The 20,529-nt window shown below is 39.0% G+C and overlaps 1 protein-coding gene across 2 annotated transcripts in view; it reads left to right on the top strand.

The window, feature by feature from the left end:
* LOC135263145 (cGMP-dependent 3',5'-cyclic phosphodiesterase-like) overlaps window positions 1-20,529 on the top strand; it is a 68,247-nt gene that overhangs the window by 14,615 nt on the left and 33,103 nt on the right. For both annotated transcript variants that reach the window (XM_064350811.1, XM_064350812.1), the window contains exon 2: window positions 1,087-1,147. In XM_064350811.1, coding sequence (XP_064206881.1) covers window positions 1,087-1,147 — 61 coding nt within the window. The remainder of the gene's footprint in view (window positions 1-1,086; window positions 1,148-20,529) is intronic.

Raw genomic sequence — 20,529 nt, forward strand, 5'->3', positions numbered from 1 at the left:
TACAAGAGAGGCTCTGTGATTGGTTTCACCTTGGTGTGGGTGTGTGTGTGTGTGTGTGGCTCTGTGACTCATTTCCAAGGCTTAGACCCAAGTATTTTTCATTAGCAATGACATAATTATGCTTTTTAAGTGAGAATCACTGTTATCTCACATCAGACTTACGATTCCATTTGTCTTGATTTTGTTTCATTGAATTAGATTCATTTAAATCCCTCTTCTGCTTTGCACTTTCCCTCATTCCAAGAAAGCAGTTTTAACAGGAATAACAGGACAATCCACCTACCTTTTGTATTTTGCCTTTATTTAGACAGGTAGAAAGCAGAGATAGTATAGAGAGGATACCACAGCTGAGAAAATGCAACGCAAGGGATCGAACCCCCGCACCCAAGCAGGGGGAAATTGCATGGCCGACAGACTGCTCCCCTGTGTGCTGCACCACACGTATTGCTAGAAAATGTGTTCTTATCTAGAAATGAGAAAGATAGAGGGAGTTAGAGTTAGACAGGGAGAGAAGTATAGTGAAAAGGAGAGGGGTGAGAGGAGGAGGAGGGAGGGGGAGATGAAGAGCGAGGGAGTGACAGAAAAACCAGAGCAAGTGTCCACCGCTGCCCTCGCTGTCCTCTTCTCCTCGCTCACGCTTCTGTCAGAGAGCTCGCTTCACTGTTCCGGGCAGACGCAGGTGCAAGCAACACTTCAACCGCACAGAGAACGGGAGAACTGTCACAAAATGAGTCGCTAAAGCACACGTGCAAACACCCCACACATACACACCGACACTTACACACTCCACCCACAGATAGATAAAGAGAAAAAAAGAGCAGGGAAGAGAGTGAGATGCAGAAAGGGGAGGAGAGACACATAAATGGAAGGGTGGGGAGGGAGGAGGGACAAGGAAGGTGACAGAACATAGAAAAGAGAAGTGTGGAGTGCAGGTGTGCCTGTATGTCTGTGCATGTGTGTCTGGAGTCCACTGCCACTGTGGAGTAAGAGGGCAGCGCGAGAGGGAGGCAGGTAGCAGGGCAAGTGCAGCTCCAGGATGATTCTGATACTGCAGCAGATTCTGATTTCACTCGTTCACCTTTTCAGAAGGGGACAGCAGGTGTTCCTGAGGGTGGAGGAGCCACGGTCACATCCAGACTCTCTGCAGGTAGGCCAGCGGCTCTCTCTCTCTCTCTCTCTCTCACACTCCCTCCTTTCTTTCTCAGATCTGTCTGCTTGTCTGTTTGTGCTGCTAACCTTCTACAGTTAGTGGGAGGTGTGGACTTGTGTACACTTTCACAAGTGCGTGGACACTGCCTTCAAATCATGTCACGCCTCCCCACCACCCGCTGATTTACTGCAAAGCCTGTTAAGGAGCTGCTGTTTGTGATTGGTCTAAATCTGTAAAGGAGCTGGAGTGTGAGTGGTATAAAAACTGTCTGTATGGGAGCTGGTGTGTGTGAGTGGTATATAAACTTTCTGTATAGGACCTGGTGTCTGAGTGGTATATAAACTGCAATCGAGCTGGTGTGTGTATAAACCTGTTGTGTGTGAGTGAGTGGTATATAGACTGTCTGTATAGGAGCTGGTGTGTGAGTGATATGTAAACTGGTCAGTAAAGGTGCAGGTGTGTGTGAGTGGTATATAAACTGCCTGTAAAGGAGTTGTTGTGAGTGTGGGGCATATTAACCTGTTTGTAAAGGAGCTGGTCTTTGATTGGTATATATATATTGTCTCTAAAGGAGCTGGTGTTTGTGAGTGGTATATATAGGCTACACGGCATTAAAAGGTGCTAGTGCATGATTAGCATATGCACCAAGCACTGTTGATTGAGATATACCTGTGTTCATGCTTTCGGGGGTCAGTATTTTTAATTGACGTATACACGTCTTAATGAAGGGGCTGGTGAACTTTTTGATTTACATGTGAAACTACCTTTTAGCGGGCCAGAATGTGTGAATGGCATATACACCTATCAGTACAGGGACTGGTCTGTGGTCTGACTCTGTTTTTACCCAAAGTCAAATGTATGTATTCATTAATGTATGTTTTACCACAGTAACAGTACAGTGGATGGCAGCACCTAATGGTGCTATGGATGTGTGCATTTAAGAGGACATTCAGTAGAACACAACCCCTCAAATGACCTGTTCATTAACTGCATGAGCCCTGGTGTACTAAGGATTGGAGCACGCCCTATTAGGTTGAACTTCGAGACTGAACTTTCCTGTATGACTGGACTGATGACATTTCTTCTTCCCTTCTCATAGCTGAAATCTGGGAGTGTTGCTCCTGCTTTGTAGTCCGTAGATATTCAGTTGAGTCATATTCCACTTCAGTCAAATCACAGTTTTTCCTCTTCACTGATAAACACAAAACAAATCTGCATTTGGCTAATGGCATGGATGTGGGGATGTCACCTGCTTTGTGGACGAAAGAAGAGTTAGAACTCACTGTTGTCTTTTTTCTATTTGTTTATGTCAAGCAAGCCTTTTGACAAACAAGGAGCTTGCTTATATACCCTGCAAAAACCAAAAAATAAGTCAATCTCAAGTATTTTAGTCTTATATTTTGACTCAATTTTTGAAAAATTATTTTCTATTAATTTTTTGCTAAACAACATTGCCAATATAATGACACAAGTCGTCTCATTGTACGATTTGCCAATGGAGTAAGAAAATTTCACATGTCAAACAAACAGCAACTTAAAACAATGAAATATTAAAATATACAATGCTTTCAGATATTGCTATATTTTTTAATAACAAATGGCAGTGAAGTATATAATATTTTCCAAAAGGTCCACATTTTAACAATACGGTGCAGTATATTCCATTTCCCTCTAGCAGTGTTTGAACAGCCTTGTGCTCTCGGTTCCTGTGTAATGTTGCAGCAGCCTACTATGCCACAGCTGGCTAGAATAAGTTCTATTTTCTACACAGTTTAAATGTACCACATTATGTTTACAGAAGTTGTCCCAATATGCTTATTGTGACCCATCACATGAACTTAAACCACGAAAGATATAGGGACCACTCTTCCATAAGTATAGTAACATATAGTAAAGTAACATATAAATACAATATGTGCCATCACAAAAAAAATAAATGACAAAGCAACAAGATGTAAAACTACTTAATTTAAAAAATAATTGTATTTAATCTCTGCTGGTTGGTCCTACCTACCACAGATCTGCATAATCTTTCAGGTAAGAAGTATCAAATGTGATTGTTTCAAAAACTGTGGTGGACCTACTTTTCTTGTAATTCAAGTTAAATCTGCATCAGGGATACCTCAGCCTTAAGACATGGATTCAGAAATGGATTTAAAATATTCAGCTATATTTGGCTACACTTGCATTCTTCAGTACAGTTACCTAGTACAGGGGAGACATAAAAAATTTTCATCATGTTATGAAAGTAGACATTCATAAAACAGTTTTATGCATGTGAATATATGTATAGTTCTGCTCCTGTGTTAAAGCGCTGGAAGATCTGGGAATTTGGCTTGTTTGAATAACTGCAGCAAAATATTGATGTGACTGCACTGTTTACATACTGAACTCACTGTAATTAGTGTTGAATAGTTAATCTTCCTGGCAGTAATATCGCTGTCATACACCGGTTGACACCCCTGGGAGGGAGAACATTTCTGGGCACAGGAAGATCAGCAATTCTGGTTTTCACAACAGCATTTTATTTGCTAAGAGAGAGAGAGAGACAGAGAGAGAGAGAGAGAGAAAGTGAGAGAGAGAGAGAGAGAGAGAGAGAGCGCTTTCCCCCACATGGGTTCCAAGCACAGATAATAAAACTAGAACAACAAAGACAAAAACCAAACAGGAAAGCTTTTCAGCTTTCCACTTCTGCAGCTGTTCAATGTTTGAGCTGACCAGCTCCTCAACTTTTCAGCACCTTCCTCTTGTAGGCCTACTTGTTCGATGATGGACTCCCCTCTCCCTCTCTCCCTCTCCCTCTCTCAGGGCTTAAAGGTGTGCGTATCTTTAAGCCCCAGGCTGATTTGCCAATGCAACCCAGGTGTGTGTACCCACTTGACGAGTTTTCACTCCAACCCTAACAGAGCACACCTCATTCAACAGCTTGAGCTGCTAATTAGTAGAATCATCAGGTGTGCCAAAATAGGGTTGGAATGAAAACCTACCGAAAACATGCACAACCCTGTTTCTGGAGTAGATCTCCAGGAACAGGGTTCGGCAGCCTTGTTTCATGGAATAACCACAGAGATTAATTTTCATGAGATTTTTGTTTTGTTGTCATAACAATGTGTAATCTGTTTCAGTTTAGATGAATGATAACTCCAGTCAAAAAATTTAATTTGACATGTTTTATGGTATCTATCAAATCCATGCATGCATAATTGACCAAACCATATCCGCCAAGTCTAGAATCTTTGCTAGTAATTTGTATGAAATGGCCTTATCTTCCACATCTTTTTATTACATTAATTGAGTGACTAGGAAAATACAAATCCCTATGACAGCAGTTATTCTTGTGGGTAATGATGCATATTATGTATGGTAAGGATTTAATTACTTGGCAAGACACATACAATAAAAGTAAATAAAAACAATGAATAAAATAATAGAGGCTATAATATTAATTACAATGTGATATTGGTCCTGTTTAATGTTAGTTTTTTTTCATATAAATGGTTTCTCTAATAAACTGCAGAAACCACATCAGAATCTGGTGTAGTTGGAGCACTGGCACAAATATCTCCTCTGAATGTTTGTAATCGGCCACATCTTTAAATAGTGCATAGACACATTTAAATTTGCTAGCATACAAGAGAAGATTACATTAACAATGTGAACAGAGAAAACAAAATCCACAACTCTACTCATCCATATCTTTGTCATTAACTCTGATTTGATCTGATGAAAGCATTTTCAAAAATACTGTATTAATTTTGCTTTTCATTTGTGAACTTTGTCAAAAGGCTTGCTTGACATAAACAAATAGAAAAAAGACAACAGTGAGTTCTAACTCTTGTTTCGTCCACAAAGCAGGTGACATTCCCACATCCATGCCATTAGCCAAATGCAGATTTGTTTTGTGTTTATCAGTGAAGAGGAAAAACTGTGATTTGACTGAAGTGGAATATGACTCAACTGAATATCTACGGACTACAAAGCAGGAGCAACACTCCCAGATTTCAGCTATGAGAAGGGAAGAAGAAATGTCATCAGTCCAGTCACACATGTCCTGCAGTAATTTTATATCCATTGAGCAATAAATATAGTAATAAATGGTCATGAAAACCCATGCAAATACGTGCCCTGAATTGATCTCTTCATTCTTAGGCTGGGGAATGGTTAAGTTAGAGAAATGACAGGCTGAGGCCACAGAGGAGGTACATACAACAAGTACATACAAGTACATAATAATAATAATAATAATAATAATACTTCCATACATACATGCATACATATTGTTATTGTTATTGTTGACAGCCGGTCGGGAAAAGTGTGACTTGTCTATAGTGTAGCATTGGCTGATGGGCATGAGTAGGGGGAAGAGCAGGGCTTCAAGCCCTGAGATAGGCCCATTTGTCACACCATTGAGCCCAGAAAAGGTCAATGGAAAAGCAAAGTGGGCTGCTGGCCTGAGTTCCGATGAGTTTGAGTTCTGATTGTGGAAATTCGGCAAAAAACGGACCGATTCTGGCCTGCTAGCAGCTGGCACCACCATGTGCTGCTGGTCTTCTGAGCGTGCTGCCACTCCAGAAGTGAGTCACGGTAAATTAAGAGTCAGCCGTTATCACTCACTGCCTGGGGCCAGTGTCAGTCCCCTGATGGCACTGTGTAAATGATGTAGGCTAGTGCACAGTCCGGGCTGTAGTCACTCTTCAGGGGAGCTGGAGGAGTGGGTTCATTGGAGAACAACATGTCCGCAGGGAAATTTCACAGGGGCGGGATTCAGAAACTGTGACTCTGGGATGAAGTGGTAGAAATAACAATATGTAAAATTCCTGCTCTGGATAATTGACAAAGAACATGAACGTGTGTGTGTACCTGTGCATAGTGATATGATGCTAAGGTATATTTCACCACTGAAGCCAGTTTCCGCACTAGTCAGGTTTTTTCAGCTTGGAGAATTTCCTGTTCATCATATTTTCAGCATCATGAAACTGAAAATACATCTTTGTGTTTTTAGGACACAGATCGCTTAATATGATGCACTCCACAGGTTTCATTAGCCTCTAATAAGACAGCAGTATTGCACAACTGGCTAAAGTAAACAGAGTTACAAAGAGTTCTGAATTTTAACTGGAGCTAATGATTGTTCCACTTTTCTGAAATATCAGGAGATCCAGTTGCAGTTTATAAAACTGCCAAATAAATAAATAAAAACCCAGTCCTTTTTCTTTCATACATCAAGTCAGTGTGGCATCCAAGTAGATGTGTGGTGACAGACAGTGCACAGGCATCATGGAGAAATGTGATTGAAGTTGACATTTAGGGATATATCAGATGAAAATCATTTTCTTTGAGTGTCAGACATAGTGTCACCCTACACTATTCCAGGAAAGAAAAGGGGGAGGGGGGGGGGGGGGGGTTCTCCAGAGATATATATATTTTGCTCAGTGATTTTATTTTTCAAAATGAATGCCTAGGCTTATCCTTCTTGATTCTTGATGGTTGATCATGTTAGTAATTAAGTTTCTGTGACTCATTATTCCCAGATATTTCACTGGACATAGATTCAGTTTATCGTATGATACAGATTCAGGACTGGCTTTTGCTCTCCAAGCTTTTCAGAAGAAAGTTTGTACCATTTGGAAGAGGTCAACAAGGCTGAGTTTCGGCCCTGTGGTGAGAAGCAGGCTCTTGTACAACCTAGCTCCAGCAGAGGAGGCTAGAGGATTCCAAGGGTAGTACCTACCATTGCGTCACACATATGGCCTCTGAACTCTGAACTCTGACCTCTGGCATCCCTCAGGGCCTGGCTCACCTCCAGGTTAAGTCTGTGAATTGCTCCACATTAGTCCTCTAGCTTCAGCTATTAAAGCCATGACCTTAACCATAGCCATTTTGTTCAAAAGACCTGGGAGCAGTCCATGGTCAGTGTTTGAGGGTTCTGTCTGCTTGAGCCCTCTCTCCTTCTGCGCTCACCCATATGATTCAGAAATGCACCCTGGGAAATAGTCATATCCCACAGACTTCAGCAGAACTGCAGATCATATCCATGACTAAGCGCTCTCCGTCTTTGGGCTCAAGGAACTACAAAAAATAAGATTACTTAGTATGTTTCCAATGCACCATGCGATGATTCACTGATTTAGTTTTAAAGGCATTTTGTGTGTTCTTCAATGATCATGAAATGATCATGATATTATGAGACCTCTTTGAAAGATAGATGGCCTTGTTTCTCTGTGCCAAGCAAGGTCTCACACCTCAGTATTTTGCCCTGGAGCTCACTGGCAGGCAGAGAGGCACTGTAGGTTTAGAAAATGCTGTCGCTTTGCTCCATAAATCTACCATGAACAATCTAAACAAACAAGACTTCAGAGATGTGTTGTGATCACATCTCAAAAGAGTCATTGAGAAGCAGGTGTGATTTGTGTAATATAACTTAATCTATAGTCTATCATTTATTAACTAAGCAGCCTCTTTTATTATAGCAGGATTAGTAACATGCATATAAATGAGAGCTTCAAGAACAGTGAGTGGCGCATTAAGTAAATTATCAAGCTGAACAATGGCCATAAATGAATACAACCAATCACACACCAGCCTGTACTTAATTTCTTAACAATTGCACAAAACTCTTCCTAGTTACAGAGCATAAGTTCTGAGTACAACATCTAATTTGATATGTACCTGGTGTGTCTGTCTCTATACAGTAAGCGCTGGTCACAGGAGGTAAGGCCAAGCAGTAACAGAGTCTTCAGATCTCTTGAAGTCTGTCTGTCTCGGTTCCAAGACAGCACATATATTATCGCTCACGTCACATGGTGAAATGTCCAAAGTTAAATTACTCTGACAGTGTACATTTGACACCTTTTGGTATATGAACTGTGATGGAGTTCAATTAACACCAAACATTTTACTGTGCGCATTTTTATATGAATCAAGCCCGATGGAGGCAAGCGTCTTACTCTTGAATTTGATGCATAATGTAGTCAGTGGAGAGAGCTGAGGGGTGAGACACGGGAGGCTTCTCAGGGTTGTACATCAGTCAAACAATTATGAGCGACTGCATTATGAATAATCTCAAGCGGACTGGTGGCACAGGCGGGGAGGGCCTCCAGCAGGGAGTTTCAGTTGCAATAAATGAAAAGATAATAATAAAACACGACGTGCTCGCTCGGTGAAAGTAATTTGACATGTCAATTAAATTCATTTCTCTGAGAGGAATTTTGTCTCTGAATAACATTTATCGTTTGATCTTCTGGTGTTTTATGAGCCAGCATCCCTGAGGTTTTGAGGAACAGGCTTTAGATTTTTGCCAATAAAAACCTGGCTTACTTCAAGTTGAAATATGATAAATGATGTTACCGTTGTATGTCATGAATAATTGCTCATAATCCGTAAAGTTGTCGCCAAGCAATAAGTCCTATGGGTTTTTTTTTTTTTTAACACGCCATTCAATTTGTTTCAGTTAATTGATGACACTGGAAAAATTTCACGGACAGTGTTCAGTGGAGTTTTCTTTTCATTTTGCGTTCGGTAGTTGAGAGGTGACCAAAATGGAGAGGCCATATTTACGGAGCATCTGCTGACTGCTGGAGGAGCCGCAGCTGCACTTGGAGTGGAGTTCTGCTGCTGCTGTGCCCTGCTTTTCTGAGCTTTGCTCCTGCACACAGGCCAGATTATCTGCTAGGAATAGAACTGTGAATCCTTTATTATAGATCTTTTACTAATCTCTTCATTTGCAGTGGGATATTAAGTACGGCGAAGAAACTGGGACTCTCTTGCCCGAAGGAAACTTATCTGCCGTTCCACCTGAGTATTTCACAAAACTGTCTATTCGAAGCTGGAAATTAAATCTAAATTTTGGACAAATTCACATATAGGAGATGTGATTTGGTAATGAATCAGAATCCCCAATCAATGACTAGGAATGATTCAATATAATATGAAATATATAATATATACTTAATGTTCTAACATTTTTGTCCATGGTACTGTAGTAAAATTATCAAAGCGTTATGGCGGCATGACCAGTTCGCTGGGTGACATGACGTTCATCATAGTTGTCAAGTCACCTTCAGAATCAATGAGACAGGGACAAGTTTGTCATGTGTTTGTGGCCATATGAATGTGTATACTGTACTTGTTTTTGTGAAACAAATGCTCTTGGCTGGACATTGTGCTTTGTAACTAGTGCATTGTGAACCATGCTTGTGTCTGGACACCTCTTCACAAGCAGCACAAGGGAAAAGGATGTATGGGAAGTTAGAATGACTCACACGTTATATAAGAAAGAGTTACAAAAAAGAAAAATGTGTGTCAGAAACACTGCAGTATGTCCTCCAATGCCAGCCTTCAGGTATTGAAATAATTGAATGTATCTGCCCAAGGTTCATGACTTCTTTTTCTGTGCTTTATCTAATAAAAAGGTAATGTCGCTAGTTCAGTTCAGATCAAAGAGAAAAATTGAAAGACCAGGACTCAGCAACTCAATGACGAAGAAATGAAAAGAACACACAGAACTGCATTCATTTTCTGCTTCATTAAATTATGCTAGAACAAGGTCATTGGTCTGTATGGGACCATTCAAACATGGATGGATCTGCGATGCAAAATGATGATTTTATCTTTTTTTGCCCAATGGCTTAGTTGCCCTCATGAGGTGACTGATATACTTTATATAGAATCCCAAAACAAGGATGTTTCTAAAAAATGACGCACATTCTTGTTTCAGGTAAAGCAGTACATAAAAAATAACCAAATGCAGGAGTGCACATCCTAAATGAAACAGGCACTGCGCTTGCTTGCCTGGCTTTTTGGTGTGTTTTCCCCAAGATTTGGGGAGTCAGGATTGACTCTTCTGTTAACACACCTCCGTTACCACAGCCTGCCCTGTGTGCATTTCACTGGGTCGAGGTAGATACTTGAAAGGACCCCTGGCTTCCAGGGTATTATTATATTTGCCAGTTCTAATAGCTTCGAACAAAGCCTCTGCATGCTGCCTGTGAGAGGGATGGTCTGGCCTGCCACTCAGCCGAGCTGTCAGACAGATTAAAGAAACCTCCACTGTGGGCAGATAAATATTTGAAAAAGAACTTAAAAGCAACTTTACAGAGCGCATAAAAAGACAATTCATGGAATATTATAGAAGTGAGAGACAATGTATGGTGAATGAGAACCAGCGAAGGGGTTGTGCTTTATACCAAGAAATTGAATAATATGCCACTCAAAAGATTATTATTACTTGCATACATAAATATAATCAAAATAATAAAAAATACAAATAAAATACAACAAATCCGTTCTAGTCACCATATCGTAAAAATGTCTCCCATTTTTATGGAAATTTAAGTGTGTGCATGGACAGACGTGTTTCCTCACGTATGGGGAAGTATGAATGTTCTGATGACATGAGATTTTACTGAACTGATTCAAAAAGAAACATTTTTCACTTTTTCTGTGTCAAGCCCAGCAGCTTCAGTAGCCTGTGAATTATCATAATCACGTTCAGTCTGGGTGCTGGGTCACTACTGATTTATTCGACAAACTCTTGAGTGAAGTTGTATGAATGTTAATGGACATCCTGCAGAGGCACTTTAAAGAGCTTCCCATCTCTGTAGAATCTGCATCATCTCTGTGGAAGTGTCTCATTGACTTACCGTAAGAGCTGCTCTCTGTTTAACATCCTTGGCATGGAGCACTGTATGATCTCAGCTCCCTGGTTTCCCACAAGGGCATAAAGGAGAGGGAGGAGAGGGAAAAGGATTTTGTTTCCTGTAACATGTGGCCGAACACCATCACACCACGAAAATAATTAGCCATAATCCTTGTTCTAGCCATCAGGTAGCAGTGCTTTCACAGGCAAATTACTGCTAGCAACATCTGTTGGATTTACCCACTAGTCCGTGGGTAATTTTCTGCAGCCGGTTAGCTTGGATTATATGAGTGTTTTACTAAACTACAGTGATTGCTGAGCTTGACTGGAGGACAAATGTTTAAGCTTATAATACAGTATGTTTTTAACAGTTCTGAATATCATCCAGAATCATTCATTTATGTACCACAGGAATAAAAATACACTTAAAAACCAAGCATGGATATTCCCCTGTATCACAGGTAATGACAATCAGGTCAAACAAGCTGTCGCTTTCCACAGCCACTTTTTTGTTCTCTTTCCTTTCATTGAAAAAAGAAATTGTTTATGACAATCATACTGATAAGGATGCATTTCATTATGTCATTAACAAACAAGGTTTTTCTTGTTTAACACACCTGTAAGTCAGCTCCCTTTTCATACATTGACTGACAGAAGAAGAGCAACTTATAGGACTGGATGATGGGAGAATATAAGAATATGTTAATATGTTACTGTAGTATTGGACCTGTTGCAGATCTGCAAGCTAATACATAGTCAGCTGGTTGGTGTATCATGTTAATGTGTTGCTAACTCACAAGTTAGAAGTCTTTTCAAGGAATTCCTTATAACCACCCATACATACACTGTTTTCCTGTAAATCCTGGTTTTGTCATATTGCGTGGATTTCACTGCATTCTGATTCACTGATTCACTGATTCTGAAGGTTTAAGTCTGCAATTTTTTGAATTGTGCATCTTCTGCCTCTGTGACTAGATAAAATAGGGAAAATACATATATTTTCAATATATGTATTTTCCCTATTATATAACAATATATAGTTGTCCTTATGGTAGCCATTATTGATTGAGGCCAGGTTTATAGTCATCATATGTGGTCATATTCATTAATTTATATTATTATTATTATGTTTCCTGTATCTTATATCATAATAGTCATTATAATTACAACTGTGATCAAGGCTTAACGTTTTTGTTAAGTAGACTGCTAGATGTCATTAGGAATAAAAACCGCCAGAGGTGGAAAATGCAGGTTCAGAAAGTAGATCACCTGGATTTACTAATTAGCACAATTCTTCAGCCAGGAGACAGACCCTATTAGTGAAATCAGCTGGCTGAGTTCATGGGTGACAGAGACATGTGGCAGGACTTACTTCCTGACCCCTGGACTTTCCACTTCTGAAAATCAAAATATATACATATAAATATAAATATATATGTAGATGATTCCCAAGACCAGGTCTGGGAAACACTGAGTTCAGGAATTTTAAAACAGAGATTTCGCACTCTCACGCAAGCTGCACAAATGAAAGATTGTGTATGTTACTGGAAAGGCTTAAAGACAGGCTTCAATGGTTGTTAACTGTGGCTCCCCCTGTGTCCTTGAGGAATGAAAGGGAGAGGTTTTGAAAGGAGAGAAGAAGCCAAAAGAAGGTCATTTCAACATTGGTTGCTGTTCCTTTGTGATATTTAGCCAGCATGGAAACAGTGTGTTGAGGACATATTTGATCTATACCTCATACAGATGCTAATGGAGAACAGTCTTTGAAGCTTTCAGCTCTTGTAGCTTAACGGCTAATGAAGAGGTTGTGTAAATGTACTTTGTTCTGGATTAATGTAGTAATGATGGTGTGTGTGTGTGTGTGTGTGTGTGTGTGTGTGTGGGTGTTTGTGCTTGTGCTGGGTATAGTTTAAGTAATGATAAAAGCTTCCCTCTCATTGGGTCAAACAGGGGACTAATCACACTCAGAGCTGTAGCTGTCCTGCCTAGTGTACCTCATATCACTAACTATAGCACCATAGCACCATATCATCAACCTCAAATCATGCTGTCAGAGTGCACATTGTACAAAACTTGTACTTTAGTTTTCTTCTCATACTTATTTATAAAAGCTCTTTGTGATGAATGCATATATAGCCTAATTATTTTCCACAATTCTATCCTCAGTACTTGAAAATGAATGTATCATCCTTTTTGTTTATTATTCCTTTTTTATTTGGCCCACAAAGGCAAATAAACATTGATTCGAAAGGCTCTGGAATCTATGGTTTGTTGGAAAACAAAAACGAGGCTCTCTGAAATAGCTCTGGCTAGGATGACATTTCCAAATGCAAAACAGTCAATGATCCCAGCAGGTGTATGGAAATTCCATCTAAACATGTCAGGTTGTTATAGTTACATAAGCGGGCCGGCAGATTGTGTCTTACTGTGGATATTTTAGGCACTTGTTTTGACAGCAGAGCTGTGTGAAGAAATAGCTGTGAAAGAAACAATTTATATGAAAGAAAATCACAGAGAGCAACAAAAGTATGTTCGGTCTATTCAAAGTCCTTTCCCCAAAGGGACATCAAGTTGTGCATTTAGTTATGGCCTGATAAAGCAGCTATGAGCAACCATACCATCCCCTAGCACTTTGATTTCAAACTAATGAAGCTAAGCATCTTAGCTTGAGTTCTGCGAGTTGGTGTTGGTGTACCAGTAGGTGACACTTTTCTCACTGGACCATTTAATTGATTCAGTTCCAAAGCACAGAGAAAGGATGGGAACACCGTGCTGGGGAAGGTGCTTCAGATTATATGGCAAACTGAAGTCCTGATTAGCTGCCCATTACCCTGGTGTCTAAGCTAGTTTTTTTCTAATTAAGATCACTTCTGAGAAATTCATCCCATCCCTCAGGAAATGCAGTTTAAGGAATTTTAAAAATAATCTTCGATGTAACATTGGGAAATGGATTGCTAATTGCTATTTTCTTCATTTGCAAGCCTAATAATTCACTGTGTTGAAGTTCTGATCCTTTCAACATTTTTTCCCCTCAACATAATAAGTAAATGCGTCCAGTAAATGTTTATAACAGGGCTCAGGAATCAGGGCAATCAGAGGACCCTGCCTACTGGTTAAGTTGGCACACAAAGTTGCATAAAACAGTAAGCAGAGAGAGAGAGTGACACCAAGAAAACCCAAAGCAAAAGTGGCTGAAATGTTTTTGTTGAGGTTTTCTTGGTCTTGTTTTCCAGTAAATATAGTTATTCTCCTCAATATAAAGCAACACGTTTAAAGGGTATCAAATATACATTACGGCTTGTGAGCCAGTCGAGTTGAGGAGATCAGGCGGTTTATTCCCCTTGCGACTGAGCTCTGTGAGCCGGAGGTGTTCATGAACAAACGATGGTGAGAGAGTGATGGTGCGCGTGAGACGGCATCCGAGCCTTTTCTCTGATGCGTTTCCACTGCCTCCGTTGAGCCAGCTGTGTTGCACACAGGCTTCAGCTGTGCAGAGCAGGGAGTGCAGCTGTGTTGTAAACAGGCTTCAGCTGTGGAGGGCAGGGATTGCAGCTGCGCTGGCTTTTCAGCACTGGACAGCGGCAACCCTACGCAGACCAGGCTGTTCTTTCTGTCTAGATATGTGTCTCTTACAGTTACAAATATATATTTTAACTCCTGAAGAATAAGGAGGAAGGCATGATTTTCAAGGAAAACGTGCTCACCTTCGACCATTTATTCCAGGGTCAATCCTAGGTGAATAATGTTCTTGTTTGGCTGGCATCACTGTCTTGCAGTAAATGCCAAAGCAGTTAGGTACTGTCCACTTTTATAAACTGGTAAACAACTATGACTGCTTTTCTTGTAGGTTCATTTATGAACTCTCATGTCCTTAACCATAAGGAAGTTTGACATATATCAGATTTGATTTACTGTTCAAGTAAGTTGACAGCACTCGGTAATGTTAAATCTACCCTCACATTCCCCTTTCATTTCTAGCTTCATAGCCACCAAGAAACCTCATATGCCATCTTAAAAGCTTACTCATAAATGTGTAATCTCCTGTGCATACATTTCTGAGTCACCATGGAAACATTCAGGCCTCGCAATTTAAAGCTGGTAATTTTCTCCATTGTCAATATACAGTAGCTCGATAGCCTTAATCACTGCATTGCAGGGAGTGATCCCTTACAGCTCCTGGAGCATATTCTTGCAAAACAATTGATTCTTTTATTACAGTTATTCCAAGGGTGCAGCGTCAGGGAGTGATAAAATAGAGTGAACCAGTTTGAAAAGAACCTGTGTGCATTTTGCATGTACATTTTTATTGTATTATGCATATGTGTGTAAGCCAATTTAGAATGTGATTTATTCAACCCAATCTATTTCACAATCAAGTGATGCATATGCTGCATTTCAAGTAAATTGATTTTCATGGCAGTGAGCAGCTATTGTAGCAACATTATTTATTATTTATTATCTATTTATTAATTATTTATTTATTTATCAGTAAATCCAGAATCCATCAAATATGAAGTACTGTAATTGCATTCACAATGAATTTCCCATAGAGCACTTTTTAAAAGTGCAACACATATATAAGTAAAATCAATTTAACTACCCCTCCACCTCCCTCCTACCCTCCATTTGCAAATGGTTGGATAGACTTCCCATATGTTTAAATGTATTTAAAGCCAAAGGAGGCTATTTTGAAGAAGGTCATGTCTAAAATTATTTTTAAGTGTAGCTCATCTTTTTGGGTTATTTTAGGTTGAAATTGGGAAAAAATGTTTACACGTTGGTTTGTTATTCAATAAATGGGCATATATTAACTAAAGTCTTCTCAAGTCTCCACAACACTCTCCATGTTATTTTAAATTGATGAGCAGCATGCACTGTTTACATTCTGGTAGATGAATGTCTGTTGTTGCTTTGAGCAGGCTGTTCAGGGTAACTAAATAAATTTGCATCAGGAATATTAAATGTAGTGTCACAAAATATATTCTGTATGTGGGCAATAACAGCATTTTTATGTGAATTTTATGTGTGCAATATAAACAATCTTTTATTATTGACTAAAGTGTATATGGATCCAGTCAATATCAAGGCAAATGAAAAGACTGAATAGTCACAGTACTAAAATACTTCTGGAGAATTTCACAAAATCCTCCTTTGTAGTCCTAAGTTCCTTTTTAGCATCACTTTTACAAACTTTAGTCTTTACCCTGACCACTCAGTACAGTCACACTCAAGCTAATCTCCTCCACCTAATGATATGCGTATCAAATTATTTAATTATAACAGTTAATAATTTATATATTTTTTGTGTGACTCTTACAGTATACAGTATCGGCATTTATTTAGAATTATATGTGTGGTACGTTGCAGGCATCTCTCTAGAGAAGCACAGAAGATGCACAGCAGGTTCTGTCTGCCGACAGCGTGGGCTCTCTCTAATTGTCTAATCAGACTGCGCTGTGCTGTTAATAGGTTTTCTGATTCTCTTTGCCTTTTTGAAGCCAGATGTATCCATTCCCTCGTTCTCATAATAAGGTCTGTTAATCCTCATCATGATTGGATCCTGTGCTCCACACCTGCTCTGAAGATCTCATAAAAACCTGAAATCTCAGCCTTATCGTGTCTTTGAAAAGCCTCTAATAAATGCATATGTGAGCTTTTTGCAGAAATGGGAGTCTGTGAAAGATGACATCTCTGAACTCATCAAACCTTTACCAAATCACTGTATTGGCTGTTTAATGCTTGCACTCCTACTGGCCTTTTGTATGGTCTTCTAGCACCCCTTTATTATTAGTCCTAAACTATGTCTTCCTACATCACAGAGACCATGTTTCAGCTTAAGAGTGAAAATGGAAGAAGAGGTGTGACCATTTTCCTTAGAGGTGTATATTAGCTGTCAGTGTAATGCTCCTGCACCTGCTGTAATACATTCTTCTCACAGTGGCCTTCCAGAAGGTTCTTTCACTGTTCATTTATTTATGTTACACTTTTTCAATACCAGCTGCTGTCCAGGCTGTTGAATTTATTCTACCCTGCCTTTTCTGGTTTAATTGATGCTCATTAGTGGCTAAACACAGAGAAAGTGATTAATTGAACCCTTGTACATATTGTTTATATTACAATGTTCACAAACTGCTAGGGAGAGAGTCGTGCAAAAATTTGTTCACACAATGTATTTACAAATGCAAATGTGTGATAGAGTACAAAATATAAAATTATATAATCATAGAAGTTTTTCCCTTGAGGAAATAGGGCGTGCCTTATGGCAGTGAAAACTGAGGACTTGCGATGCCTGAATTTAAATATAGAGAATATGACTCACTAGTAAAGTAAACACACAGTTTGTTTAAACACAGAAAATCTGGCATATTTACTGCAATCTCTCATAAATGTAGTAAATTTAGCAACAGGTAAAATTACCTTTAAAACCTTTAAAGCATTCAAACATATTCTGACACAATGTTGATTGCGATTGCTTTTTACATAACATAATTACATTGAATAACTTCACCGAAACAGTATAAATTAATAGGCATATTGAAGAGTGCTATTAAATGGTGAGTACTAGATGCAGGTGCAATGAGTAGATTCACAGGAGGCTTTCACATTCAAAATGTAATTCAGTTCAATGAAAACAGCCAAAACAAATATCTGTTCTCAATACAGTGATCTTACCACAGTGAAAATAATCACAGTGAGAACTGGCACAAAGGATGTGCTCTAAGAAGGTTTTCAGTTCCCTTGGTTAGACAAAGACCCTTTAGAATGAATTCAGGTTCATTTCAGAAAACATTTTGCTACATGCTAGAATTCTTTTTTTTATTCTTTTTGTGAATAAACTGCAAAGCAGATATATTTTGTTTAAAAATACTTTTCATTTAAAAATACATGTAAAGTGCAATTCAGATTGATACATTTTATGGTAAAATAGATGAAAGGAAACTATCTTTATACAGTTATGTGATAAGTCCTGTGCAAATGTGAATTGTGAAGCATTGCTTGCAAATGTCAATGTGACCTTTCTTGAGAGATGTGAAAATATTGTAAATAACTAATAATAGTTGTTTGAATAAATACAGTGTGAATTTATTTGCAAAGAGACTTAAACATATTTGTAATTCCCCATTTGAAAATGACTTCTTTCCGGACTTATCTTCTTTGTGGGATTAGTCCAGACCATGAACAAAAAGTAGATTTTTATGAAAATGCATACATCAGAAAATGCACACACATAAAACACTACATGATAATTGATTCCCTGGCACAACATAGTTGAGGAATAATAAACTTGTAATGATAAAATGGTGCATCCTGTCTGATATTACTAACTAGTCTGTAGATATTGCCACATTTTTAAAAGTACAACATAGGAAATTGTTATATATGATGCTATAATGAAACTTGTAATTCAAATTTATTTCTATTTACGTAAGTCTTTGGGGATAGATACCATCAACCTAAGACTGCTTTCAAAATTTTCATAGTCCGACTTTACATTGTGTACAGGTCTGTGTTCATCCCCTAGCCACATCCTCCTCTTATTGATCTGTTATTCTTCTAAAGTACAACCAGAATCTAGAAGTTCTACTTTTTGTAGCCTAAAATGTCAGGCTAAGAGGTTAACGTGTTCATGGTCTGCTGCATTGTTCAGTGTGCAGCTACAGCTTTCACAGGAATTGGCAACAGTGTGAGTGTACCATCTACAGACTGACTGGGACTTGCAGGGTTCTTGGCCTAGCTGTATTCTACAGTGCATGTGTCTCCAGTGTTTATAAGCAACTGGAGAGACAGCCCTGTTGGAATAACATCCATGGCCCATACCTTCTCCTGCTTCTTTCCTACTTTTGCAGTCTTAAATCTTAATTTGTGATTGTATTGCTGCTGTGACGTTTATATTTTAAAGCAGTGAAAATATAGTCTTTGACAATTAAATGGTGTTTATTGTGAGATTTTCTGCAATTTGTACTCACACATCTTCCTCAGGAATATAGCACCTGCACTTACATATCACACAGTTAATTAGTAGCATTTCCCTTTTGTATTTCCACAGTAATAGGTTAATCAACCCTAGTGGGAAAGTAGAAGGGTTCACCAGTCTAGACCTTCATCCATGTAGGACGATGTTGTTCAGCTGCTTTGTAGTAATATTTTGTAGTCCCAAAAGTCTGTTAGACATTTAGTCTCCTCTCAGTTCATAGCTAGAACATATTCTGGGACAGAAAATATATTCAGCACATTTTGTTAAAGCATGAATTTCATTTATTAATCAACTACCATACTCAGTGGTTGGTTCAGGGTTCAGGGTAGAGATCCTGCTTCACTGTTATTAAACATGTAGATTTTTTAGTATAAGCCATAAAATAAAATAAAACATTTTCTCAGGGAAAATCATTAAAGCACTTTCACAGAGCCGACCATTGCTTTTGCGCTAATATGTATGGCTGACACACAGGCAAACCGACCAATAGGCAGGAGCCATTCCACAGCCTCCACACTAATCACTAGTGTAAAAATAGATAGGTTACCATTAAAACTAAGCATATCATTCCTCTCAGTTGTTTGCACACACTCGTAATTTGCACCTTAACAGCAATCAAGCTGAAAGGAAATATCCACCCACTTGAATTATGCAAGAGGTCCTCATTAAAATTCTGCGCTGTACTGGCGATGGTCTCTCAGTAGTGCTCAATAGGATAATCACGAGTGCAAATAAGATTTTTGTCTGAAATCATTTTGCATCCAATCAATCAAATATCATATGTGATCATTAAATGTTTTTATACTTTTTCATAAAAAATGCAGGAGGTGCACTATAAGACCAGCAACCTGTGACACTCGGTTGATTGGGTTCAGTGCCAGATACACTGTGTTCTTTTCCCTTAAAAGTGCAGAATGCAATTTTTTAGAACACCTTTGTTCATATTTGGTTAAATTTCCTTCACATCTCACAGATATCAATATATTATATGTTTTAAGAAAAGAACTGGTCTCTCTGGTGGCAGGCTCTGAAATCAGCCATTCTAAATTTTGCCATGCCTGAATCTTAACAACCGATCAGGACAGCTCTCTGTAAGGAGGCCAGTCGGGACAGGAAGAAAAATCTGCCAAAATTTCCATTTCCGTCTTTGACTACAATGGTGTATGCTGACAAAAAAAAGAAAGAAAAAAAGAAAAGAAACACTGTTGAAGAAAATATTATGACCAAAAAGGAATTGAACTGAATGAGAGGCAAGACTCGACTGAACATCAGTTAGAGTTTTTAGCAAGCACTCAGGGACTTGAAGAGCTTTAAAATGGATTCTGAGCTTGCAGTATTTCTGCTGGACAGGTATTTATCCTGTTTGTTCTATTTCTATTGGAATTTGATGTATGTATGCTGTACATTAGGTGTTATCTTGTAGCTTATCTGTAAGCTAGTTAGCTATGTTTATTGCTACCTATGGTGTTCAAGTGAAAAAATAATAAAAGAAATCACACACTCCAGTTCCAGATGTGTTTAGTAATCAGGGCCGGCCCGTGGCATAAACGGTCTATGCGGTTGTTTAGGACCACAACCGCTGGGGGGGGGGGGGGGGAATGTGTGCTCCCAGTACTCAGACGACAGGGAGCACACATGCTTGTGTTTGGAGGGCGGGGCTCCTGCGGGTGAGCTAAAAGGATGGAGCTAGAATGTTTTTTTGTTTTGTTTATCTAGCTCTATCTTACTCTTTTCACCAAACTTATATGCTGTACCTTTAATTTGTTC

The sequence above is a fragment of the Anguilla rostrata genome, chromosome 9, assembly GCF_018555375.3.
Source record: "Anguilla rostrata isolate EN2019 chromosome 9, ASM1855537v3, whole genome shotgun sequence".
NCBI lineage: Eukaryota > Metazoa > Chordata > Actinopteri > Anguilliformes > Anguillidae > Anguilla > Anguilla rostrata.